The sequence below is a fragment of the Heteronotia binoei genome, chromosome 4 (assembly GCF_032191835.1).
Source record: "Heteronotia binoei isolate CCM8104 ecotype False Entrance Well chromosome 4, APGP_CSIRO_Hbin_v1, whole genome shotgun sequence".
Classification (NCBI taxonomy): Eukaryota; Metazoa; Chordata; class Lepidosauria; order Squamata; family Gekkonidae; genus Heteronotia; species Heteronotia binoei.
In genome coordinates, this window is record NC_083226.1 from 120,610,863 (window position 1) to 120,623,087 (window position 12,225).

The 12,225-nt window shown below is 43.1% G+C and overlaps 1 protein-coding gene across 1 annotated transcript in view; it reads right to left on the minus strand.

Annotated features, from left to right (window-relative positions):
- Positions 1-7,790: 7,790 nt before the first annotated feature.
- The window catches only part of LOC132570141 (uncharacterized protein K02A2.6-like), a 31,661-nt gene continuing 27,226 nt past the window's right edge, over positions 7,791-12,225 (minus strand). The window contains exon 4 of the mRNA XM_060236574.1: positions 7,791-8,081. Within this exon, the coding sequence (XP_060092557.1) occupies positions 7,791-8,081 (291 nt within the window). The remainder of the gene's footprint in view (positions 8,082-12,225) is intronic.

Genomic DNA, 12,225 nt, shown 5'->3' on the forward strand with positions numbered 1-12,225 from the left:
TATAACCCCTCAAAAGAACAGCAGTCTAGCTTGCTTCCCCCGAACCCTGCCGCCATTAGCCTCAAGGGGGCTCATTTTGCGGCATCTCCTGGCGGGAGGGTGGCACCCACACGGGACACATATCAAATGAAAGAGGGGGCGCAGGGCTATCAGAAACAGCCGGCTGAGGGAGTCGGGAGACCACCCCACTGGGGGATCCACACCCCGAAAGTGATGAAGGTGGCGCAGATAGAGCCAACAGAGCAAACAGGACAAAATAAATAGGCTGCATTATGCAGCACAGTTGAGAAAGTGCCTTATCCCATATACTGATGAAGTAAATACAGGATTTGAGAACAAAATTGCACCAGAAGACACAAACACAAAGCTCCCTTACACTGAATCAGTGCTTGGGTCCACCAAAGTCAGTATTGTCTACTCCAGGGGTGGCCAGAGTTGCTTAACAAAAGAGCAACACAGAATAAAGGTCAAATGTTTGAGAGCCGCAAGACATGAACATCGGATATTTGAGAGCCACGGAAGGAAGGAAGGAAGGAAGGAAGGAAGGAAGGAAGGAAGGAAGGAGGGAGGGAGGGAGAGAGGGAAGGAAGGAAGGAAGGAGGGAGGAAGGAAGAAAGGGAGGGAGGAAGGAGGGAGGGAGGGAAGGAAGGGAGGAGGGAAGGAGGGAGGGAAGGAGGGAAGGAGGGAGGAAGGAAGAAAGGAAGAAAGGAAGGAAGGAGGAAGGAAGGAGGGAAGGAGGGAGGAAGGAAGGAGGAAGGAAGGAAGGAGGGAAGGAGGGAGGAAGGAAGAAAGGGAAGGAGGGAAGGAGGGAGGAAGGAAGAAAGGGAGGAAGGAAGAAGGGAGGTAGGGAAGGAAGGGAGGAGGGAGGGAGGGAAGGAGGGAAGGAAGGAGGGAAAGAGGGAGGAAGGAAGAAAGGGAGGAAGGAGGGAGGGAGGGAAGGAAGGGAGGAGGGAGGGAAGGAAGGGAGGAGGGAGGGAAGGAAGGAAGGGAGGAGGGAAGGAGGGAGGAAGGAAGGAAGGAGGAAGGAAGGACGGACGGAGGGAGGGAAGAAGGAGGGAGGGAGGGAAGAAGGAGGGAGGGAGGGAAGGAGGGAAGGAGGGAGGAAGGAAGAAAGGAAGGAAGGAGGAAGGAAGGAGGGAGGGAGGGAAGAAGGAGGGAGGGAGGGAAGGAAGGAGTGAAGGAGGGAGGAAGGAAGGAGGGAGGGAGGAAGGAAGGAAGGAGGGAGGGAGGGAAGGAAGGAAGGAAGGCCGCCCGCCCCCCGCCAGCCGCCCCCCCCGCTTTCAGCCCCCTTACCTTCTCCCAGGGTGCGGCCTGGTGCTGCTGGCGGCGGTGCTGGCGGAGCTGGCGGTGGCTGAGGAGGAGGCGGCCGAGCCCATCGACCCGGGGCCTCCCACCATGCCGCCGCCGCAGGCACCGCCGGCCCGCCGCCGCCTCCCCCTCTGCCGCCGCCAGTGAGAGGAGCCGGCGGGCCGCGTGCGCGGTCGGGGAAGGCGGCGAGTGAGGGACCGAGCGTCCCTGCGCGTGCGCATGGCGGTGTGGCGGGCCTTACCCTGCCCACTCTCCTGGCCCCGCGCATGCACAGGGACGCTCAGTCCCACACTCGCCACCTTCCCCGCCGGCGCGCGCGGCCCGCCGGCTCCCCGCTGGCTAAACCAGGACCTCTAATGGTCCCGGTATAGCCAGCCCGGGAGGCGGGAATTGGGGGCCAGAATTGGGACTTTCCCGGGCAACCGGGACGATCTGGCCACCCTAAGGCCCTCCCCATGCTTTAGAGTCATCAGAAAACGGGGGGGGGGGGAAGGGAAATGTTCTCCTAAAGCTTTTCTCTATTGCCTTTCACTGTCAAATTTGTGACCATTAGTTTGTCCTGTGTACATGATACGTATATTTGCAGATCTTAAAGTGACTATTCTAAAAGTGAATTTCAAAAACAGGACACAGCAAGAGAACTCCGAGATACCACTATAACCACTGGCCAACTCCCACCTTTTTCTGGGTTTGGTCTGGTCCATGGACATTGTTTGGGGGGGAGTGCTCCCTAAATTTATGGGGAGGGAGCTTCTCCATAAATTCATAGATAGTGATAATGGAGGCCCCTCCCTGTGATGTCACTGGCTTCTCCCTATGATGTCACTGGATCAAATATCTCTGGCTGGGCCCCAGCCCCACCTCCCCTCCCGGGAAATTAAAAAGTCTACGGTCCTGATTTGCACTGAACTAGCTAGATGTATCATTGGGTGTGCTTAGGAATATGCATTCCCATTCAGGACCATAACATGTTATAAGTGATGGATCAGGCCCATAGGTTCTGGATTTTCAGCTTTTAATATACAAAAAAAAGTTCTCATATCCCTTCTCAAACTGGTATTTTGCTTGCAGTCTTTGGAGGATATGGATATTTGGTGACTATCAGCAACTGGATATATAACAGTAACATTGTTATGGTACCTTTTAATTAACCATAGCTGGTGAATTTATGATTGAATTAAAATTAACTTGGCATTAATTTAATTTTCACTGGAGTTCCTTCCTTTGCCAGTTTATTAAAGAGCAGGAATGTTATGTGACCATTTGCTTGAAACACCATGTTTTAGCCTCCATATCCACACAAAAGACATCATTTAAACAAATACTAATTAAAGATAAAGATCTTTTAAAAAAGTGTTTCCTAGGTACCAGTCTAAACAGAGGGAAATATTTCTGACCCTTTGAAATGGTTATATAAAACAAGACAGTTATATATTCTGTGAATTTAAAGAGGAAAATATATTTGTCCCACTCTGTCACAGGATACTAAATTTTTTTGTATCAACCTTCTGAAAATAAAACAAAATCAGTGCAAACAATTGCTACTATGATTTTATATGTCCTATTTTAGAGAAATCCTACAGTGCAAACAATTGCTACTATGATTTTATATGTCCTATTTTAGAGAAATCCTACTGAGTTCAATAATAATACTCACTAGTAGGAAGATTGTTTCCTATATTGGTTGAAACTACAGGTAAAAGAACACTCATCTTAAGTTGGCACAGAGCATTTATTGGAACACAGATCTGCTTGTAAGTTCTCCTGTGCATGCCCTATTGAAATGAACTGTGTGTGCAGCTCCCATTCAGTTTAATGGGCCTTTTCAGAAGAACTTCCCAGTGGATTAGGCCTCAGATCTCTATTGTTCACTGTCTACATATACTTCAACAGATCTTTTTTGCCTTTTTAAAAGGCAATTCCTCTAAGTTAATAAGTGGCCCTCCTGCATTCTTCTCTAGCCTCATGATTCCTATAATTAGAACCACTGTCAAAGGGAGCCGAGGTATACCTCCCCATCTCTCCATAGAGAGAACTCTGAAATGTACAGGATTTTATCTCATTTTCCCCCTTATTCTTGTCCTTTTTTTAAAAACTGGGAATTTCTATGACATTCAGGTCAGTGCTGACAAGATTCTGAATGGCAAATGAACAAGGAAGCCAGGTTTCAAGACTGTGAAGAATAGCTGTTTCCCACTGAGTTCCCCCACAAATGTTTGCAATACTTTTGTAGCAGTCATGGTAATCTATGAATTACTCCATGATGCTGCATCACTTGCAATCTTGTTACCTCTCTATCCAGTCTTTTTAACATGGTGGTTTCTGCAGGTGGCAGTGGGTGCTACCTGCTGCTTATGGCTCCTGTGCAGCCTTCATTCATTTTGTGGGTTCTTCTCATATAAGCTTGCACTAAAGTGAAGAGGGTCGATACAAGTGGGCAGCCATGTTGGTCTGAAGCAGTTGAACAAAGCAGGAGTCAAGTTGCACCTTGGCCTGCACCCTATGTGAACATACCCTAGAAAAGAATGAAATGGTTTTTCTTCTTCTCCAGAGAGTGATCATTGTCTCCATTTGGTTCTAATGACACAGAGTCATTAATTAAAGGCAGATTCTTTGTACATGACCTATTTCAAGGCTGAGCTTTCTTGTTCTCCTTTACCAAATGATTTCTTTTTTCCCTCCAGGATTTCAGCCTTTTAAGCTATTCCTTCTCTTTAGCATTTTTCTTCACTTTCCATTCGGCCACAAGTATTCATCTTAAGAGACAGGAAAGTGAAAGGGTAGGTTAAGAAAAACACAGCCACCTCCAATGTGCTAAAACTGCAATAAACCCATCACCTCTAACAACAGCAGAGCATGAAAAGATCAAAAAAACCTCCAGCCTGCCAAGAATGTAGTAACCACCCATTCACTTTTAAATGCTCTCCACACTTCAATGCACAGACCTAATTACTTTTCTGCATTCCCAAATCCACTTTGCTGCACTGCAATCAGAAACCTGGCGTTAAAATATTTTAGACTCTAAGGATCAAGACTAATTATGGGCCTAAGTAGCACCTTTTGGTTCTCTTTCTCCCTCCACCCCTTATTCTCTTCTTTGGGCTACTTTAAAGCACGCTCCACTGGAAGAAAAGCTGCCCAGTCCCAGCTGGGGGTGAAGTAAAGAGAGAATAAAACAAAAAGCAACTCAGTCCAATTCAGTAAGCTTCAATGAGGCTAGTATATTTAATGTGAGCCCAGGGTTAGCCTGCAGAATGCAATATTCTCAACAAAAAAAGATGTGTTTAAGGTCGTGTAAGGCCCCATAAGGCTGTTGTTGGTGTTTAAGCCATACACCAAGGTATTTAAGCTCTAAGGGTTTCTAAACATTCCAGCTGAGAATAAAACCATTGCTTTACAGTAGCTGCTTAAAGGTTTTGGGGGGCTGGGAATGTTCCCTCCCCCTTGTATTGAGAGGTCAATAAACAGTAGGAAAGATCATGTCATAACAAAGATGAAGCCACTTATTATGAGGTATAGTGATAGCTAATGGCACTATTAGAGTAACTAATCCTATGTATTAAATGGTGTATTTGTTTAAATAATATCATGTTCATTAGAACACCCAAGAGAGAGACATTTTTCATTTTGTGCAATGTAAAAGCCATTGCAGGAGATCCTAACCTCCTTATGATAGAATTTCATTATAAATATGGGCTATATTAGGTAATTATTTCAATCGTCATATGGCATCCCAAGTGCATTTTTTGCTATATAGATATTATAGTTTTTGACATTGTCTATAAATCTACTTTGGGATAATTCTTCCTGGAGTTCTACTCTTAAACAATTTTCATTCACATACAACAATTTTAGCTGTGAAAGTTTATGTGAATGTTTTGCCTTTGAAAAGTACTTTTTTGTTCCACATATTCGCTAAAAATAGGGTTGCCAAGTCCAATTCAAGAAATATCTGGGGACTTTGGGGGTGGAGCCAGGAGACTTTGGGGGTGGAGCCAGGAGACATTAGGGGTGGAGCCAAGATCAAGGCTGTGACAAGCATAATTGAACTCCAAAGGGAGTTCTGGCCATCACATTTAAAGGGACAGCATGCCTTTTCAATGCCTTCCTTCCATAGGAAATAATGAAGGATAGGGGCACCTTCTTTTGGGGCTCATAGAATTGGACCCCCTGGTCCAATCTTTTTGAAACTTGGGGGGTATTTTGGGGAGAGGCACTAGATGCTATACTGAAAAATTGGTGCCTTTACCCCAAAAAACAGCCCCCCCAGAGCCCCAGATAACGGCAGATCAATTCTCCATGATTTTCTATGGGAATAAATCTCCATAGGGAATAATAAAGTTCCCAGCAGACATTTCCCTCCCCTCCCCCCGTTTTCTGACGACCCTGAAGCGGGTTGAGGGTCTCCAAACCAGGGGATCCCCTGCCCCCACCTGGGGATTAGCAACCCTAGTTTTATATTGTAATTGTAAGTTTTACATGTTGTGAGCCACCCTAAGCCTGCTTCAGCGGGGAGGTTGGGATATAAATAAAATATATTATTATTATTACCATATGGGTGGGATTTCTGTTAAAATGGAGTAACCTCAAAAGGTGCAATACTGCCAATGCCTGTCACAAACTCCAACTGAGCTGCACCATGCAATAAAATCACACATCATTCTGGATAAAGCCACATAAGATACGGACCCTTTTGGAAAAGTCAAAAGTTGTATAATCTTCACAGGCAGGAATATTCAATTTAATATCTTGGGCTTTCCTACTGAAACTGGACCATAAACTATTCTTGTGTGTCCAAAGAACCATAAGCAGAAAGAAAATAGTGGTTCTAATTTTCTGAAACGCACTAACGTACTTTTTTGTACAGAAGGGAACATCTGAAACCAGCCCATTATTGTTTCTACCTAAAAAGTGGAGTCAAGACCTATGAGATATTACTGACTTAACTGGAACGCTAACCATTGAGCAGTAAATTTTCTAAAGTCCTCACCTCTATATCATTCAGATATCCTTGGGAGTTCTTATAATTTCACCATATCTGTAGGCACTTCAGCTAGCAGCCCACAGACAGGTCAAGTTCTAGCGCACAGACCCTAACCACTGTGCCCATTTCAATAGTTTCATATAAAAGCAGCATAAGAATCCACTCCCCCCCCCCCTTGTGGCCATCTTTCTGTTCTGGCTCAGGGCAAAAAAATTCCTCATGACCTTTCATAAAGGTTGCCAAACTTTTCCTTCTTTTCCTATGATTTCTCTGTCAATTTTACATTTGGTTGTTTTACCAACACATTGTAGTTGATCTTTATCATGGTGTATTATGAGATTTTATAGTTTCACAACCCACTTTCAACATCTTGCAAACGTGGTTTAAAATATTTAGATAACTGAATGTTTAAAAATTAAATAAAGGTAAACCTTCAAATGATTATGTACTCCACAGAGCACAGGTCAGACCAGCTGAACGGCAACATGCCCCTCTCCTATCTGGGGGTTAGCAATCATTCTCCTTCTGAACAATGTCAGAAAATTCCTGAAGGGGCAAGCATAGAAGATGCACCTAGACTGCAAGAAAGTTCTCATTATCATCTGGTTCATCTTTCTCGTTAAGCATTTCAGCTTTGTCCTATATGCCTCTCCTACTTCCATAGCTGCTTCTAAAAAAAATCTATATTGTTTAGAATATTTAAGACTCTAGGGTTTTAAAACTTCCTATCTGATGCATTTTTATAGTATTTTCCTCCTTTAAACAGGGAGCAAGTTGTTTCTGCTCAAAAGATTCCAACCACCAGACCCACAATGCCAAAGAAACCACTCGCAGGTATAGACAAAGTGGAGCATAGAAGTCATCTTGTGTTTGTAGCATAACCCTTGCCCCTACAAAACCAGAGTGTGACCCCCGTCAAAGCTAAGCGTTTTCAAGTCCCACTGAGTAAAACAAATGGGCATTTACCCAATCATCACACACAATAACGAGAACTTCAAGACTTCATCTTTGCCTGTATCAGCGACACACTTCAAAAGCCTGCTTGCCACAATGGACTGTTCTCCCAATTTCAAGAGCCCAGCTCCCGCTTTACTCACCAAAGCGAATCCAAACAAAACACAACAAAGCCCCGCCCCGCCCCGCCGCCACCACCACCACCACCTCCTCCTCCTCCTCCTCCTCGTTCTCCTCCCGCGCTCTTTCGAGCGCTTGGCCCAGGCGATCCAGCAGACCGGATTGGTTAGAGCCGGACAATACCAATGACGTGCGTTCGAGGTTTGCACAAACTGAGACAAATTCAAACCTGGGGGCGGGGTAGAGGAGCTGGACCGCGATGGAAGAGAGGAGGTAGACCAGCTGGGAGCTACCAAACTAAATTCAAAGTAATTTACTCTCGAGTAAACGATACAGAATCGGATTGCGCCGCTGCAGTTTTACGCATATATACTTGGGAGGACACTCCAGGTGGGCGCTATTTGTGATACAAACGAACACGCACCTATCTATCTGTAAACTGCCGGCGCTGGTGTTGCTGCGGTGGCGGGCGGCAGCTGCGCCTGCGCGGGCGCCGCTTGTGTTGCTGCGGCGGCAGCGGCAGGCGGTAGCTGCGCCTGCGCCGGCAGCGCTGGTGTTGCGGCGGCGGGCAGCAGCTGCGCCTGCACCTGGGCTGGTGGCGCTGGTCGGCGCTGGTGTTGCGGCGGCGGGTGGCAGTTGTGCCTGTGCCTCGGCGGCGGCGCTGGTGTTGCTGCTGTGGCGGCGCACCAAAATTGGCGCCGTTTCCCCTCTCCCGCTATCGGATTTTTTGAGAGCGGGGGAGGAAGCGGCAAATCCGGGGGTCCCCCGCCAGGGCGGGGGGTTTGGGAACCCTAGCTAAAAAATAGAAAATAAAAATTCTACTTTTCCTCCAAGGGGAAGTTCTCACAACTTGATCTATAGGAAGTTGCCACAATAGGTGGAGGTTACTTTATGGAAGCAGAAGGACTCGGTTTGAATTTGTGCAAGCTTCCTGAGATTGGATCCAATTAACCTAATATAGACATGAGTTTTTGAAACCTGTACAGTGCTAACTCCAAACTTTAATGGGATCTGAGGTCACCTTGATGAGATAACAGGCATCGTCTAGATTCTGATTTCACAGACTGGAGCAAAAACCAGAGCAGCTTCAAAAGTTGTGCCATCACAGAACTGTGATAGCCATGATCAGCCACTGGAAAGAAAGAAAATATACATTTAGACAGAACACTCTTTCATTCTGTCTCTCATGCAGACACAGTATTGATTTATGCACATGCCAAGAGATGTTAATGTCTCAGCAAAGTTAGTAAAAAAAGAAAAGGACGTCCTGGTTCCTAACCTGTGAAGGGTTAAAACAATAACACATCCTACATGGTAACATGGTGGTTTAAAAATAATAAGGAAGTTAATATGGAGTATGAACATTGGCCTGCAACTACCAATTAAAGTTAGACAGGTAATTTATTCCACTCAGTGGCATCAAATATCAGATTGGGGTGGGGTGGGGGGACAGTAATTATCTTCATGGGATTCAAAGACTTGAAAGCCAATAATTCCAAAGGAATAAAAACAGAGTGCTTTTCATAGAATATGCTTCATCTTAAGGACTGTAATAAGAGCCAGGCCCTGGCTGTGACCCTTTACACTTCAAGGTGAAAAAGTAGGTTAAAGAAAGTGAAGGCAATAATCATGGGGCTTTTCTACATAAAACAGTCTGTGAGTTGAGGTCAAAGATCAAACACGCAAGGCACTACCTGCACCACACAAAGATTTGATGCACAATAGAACTGAAGGGCTAGATTGACAAGAAAGAGCAATAAGGCTAATCAGTTATAAAATCATTGGGCACCAAAATACACTTTTGCTCAGATTTCAAAACTTCAGCTTAGCTGCAATCAAGATCTTCTGTATCTGAAAGCGGAAGTATGAATAAGAAACTTTCATCAAAAGCATTTTAAATATTTTCATTTCATCTTTGTCTGCACATCACCCTGTTACATTATTTGTCACTGTCTGAAATATGGTGTCAATATCTAAATAACTTTTTAAAATGGCTGCTTTTGCATATCCTTGCCAAGCCATACTCCTTTTACAGCTGCATTCTATCCTTTTAAATTTTTTTTAAAAAGATTTGTCTAGTTCCATTTTTGGAGCTGTAATAATTTTGATCTTTATTCTAAGTGTATGTGTGACAGATTTCAGGTTAGAGTCTGTATGCTCCCAGCTCCAAAGATGCTCAGCTTGTCCTGTCCAGAGATATTTTGATGACTCAAATACAGATAAAAACATACAATGGTGTATGAGGTGACATTTTATAACTATGAATGAGGAACATATAATTTCACCCAATAAGGTCAGAACTCAGATCAACTTATCTGTTTATTTTTCAATCCAAAATAGTGCAATGATTCAAATCCTACAGCTTTTTAGCCCAGCAGAGTTTTCAGACATGTGCTGAATTATAAGCATATGAAAAATTCCATAGATTTTTTGTTTCGAAATGTTAATCAGACCAGTTAAGCAAATGCTTTCAAATTCACATTAACTTCACAAGCCACTTAAACTACAGTGGTCATAGCCTCTGATCCATAGGACCTCACAAATGCTAATACAAAGTGCCTGGAACAAGTTTTTCCACCACACTAAAGAGATAATTTTCTAGTACATTTTCTGACCCATCCTTGCTCCTAAGAGCACTGGGTGTACCCATTTCATCATCACAACAAGGCTGCCAGTAGATTTTGAAGGGATTTGAACCTGAGTCTCTCAGTTCACAGACCTACACTCTTACATCTGCACTACACTGGGTGATTGACATTCAGATCCTTTCAGAAGGATATTTGCTGTACCCAAAATTGAACGAATCTCTCCCCCTCCTCCACCCATCTCACAGGAACTGGTCCAGAATCCTGCACCTCCCATATCAAGAAAATGTGTTGTAACAGTTGAAGGAAGATCTGATGCCTTCCAATACCTCAGAACTGTCAACAGGGGGTTAATACAAGAACTACAAGTCTCACTATACATTTAACACTCATATATATTGTATTCTGTGTCTATATACAATCTCTCCTGTAGTACAAAGTAGGAAAGCCAGTTTGGTGTAGTGGTTAAGTGTACGGACTCTTTTCTGAGAGAACTGGGTTTGATTCCCCACTCCTCCACTTGCAACTGCTAGCATGGCCTTGGGTCAGCCATAGCTCTGGCAGAGGTTGTCCTTGAAAGGGCAGCTGCTGTGAGAGCCCTCTCCAGCCCCACCCACCTCACAGGGTGTCTGTTGTGGGGGAGGAAGGTAAAGGAGATTGTGAGCTGCTCTGAGACTCTTTGGAGTGGAAGGCGGGAAATAAATCCAATATCTTCTTATATTGCTTTTGACCAACATGGCTGCCCATCTGGATCTTTCTCCTGTAATACTGTTCCTCAGCATAACAAATACATTATGAGTGACATTAACAAAGACTTGTAAACTATTTTATTTTGGTTCTTATGTTAAAACAATTTTATTTGGTAACATATGGTAACAAATTATATTTCTTGCATCATTTATAACTTCTTTTATCTATCCCATATATTACTTTCACCCACCCCTCCCCCCATTACTTGATCCCCACTGGCGTTATTTACTTAAAGTACTAATGTTTACTAATAAAGTACTAAAGTTAACTAATAAAAACAAAAATTAATATTCTTCTTTTTTCTAAAACTTAATCATTATCAAAAATTGTCCAATGTCCTTTTATTTTCCACTCTTTTTCTACATATCTTCTGAACTTTTCCCACTCCATCTTAAAAACTTCTAAATCATAGTATCTTAAAATTCTTGTTAATTTGTCCATTTCACTCCATGTCATAACTTTTACAATCCAATCCCATTTCTCTGGTATTTTTTCTTGCTTCCACAACTGCGCGTTTAATGTCCTAGCAGCTGAAAGCAAGTACCAAATTATAGTTCTATCTTCTTTTGGAAATTTTTCCATTTGTAATCCCAACAGAAAAGTCTCTGCGACTTTCTTAAATTCATATTCCAAGATCCTAGAAATTTCTTGTTGAATCATCTGCCAATACTTTTTTGCTTTTTCACAAGTCCACCACATATGGTAGAAAGAACCTTAATGTTTTTTGCATTTCCAACATCTGTCTGGCGTCTTATTATTCATCTTTGCCAGCTTCTTAGGAGTCATATACCATCTCTACATTTTAAAACAGTTCTCTTTAATACTATGACACGTTGAAAGCTTCATAGAGTTCTTCCACAAATATTCCCAAGTTTCTATCTGTATTTCTTTATTTACATTAATTGCCCACTTAATCATTTGAGATTTCACTACTTCATCTTCCGTAGATCATTTTAAAAGTAATTTATATAATTTTGAAATTAATTTTTCATTGTTTCCAAGCAGAACTTTTCCCATTTTTGTTTGCTCTTTTCTTATTCCTTCAGTTTTAATGTCATTCTCCACCAAGCTCTTTATTTGTTGCATTTGAAACCAATCGTATTTATGATTCAACTCTTCAGCAGTTTTCAGTTCTATTTTGCCACCTTGTATTTTTAATAGTTGATTATATGACAACCACTTTTCTTCACCTGTCTTAGCTGTTATTTTTATCACTTCTGCTGGCACTATCCATAACGGTTTTCTCTCATCTCCATATTTCTTATATTTCATCCATGTATTTAGCAAGCTGTTTCTTATATAATGGTGAGGGGAAAAGCCGTCTATCTCCCCCCCCCCCCATAATACATATAAGCGTGCCAGCCAAATTTATTTCCATGACCTTCCAACGCTAAGAGTTTTTTGTTTAACAACATTATCCATTCTTTTATCCATACAAAGCAAACTGCTTCATGATATAATTTTAAGTGTGGTAATTGAAATCCGCCTCTCTCTTTTGCATCTGTTAAAATTTTCATTTTTATT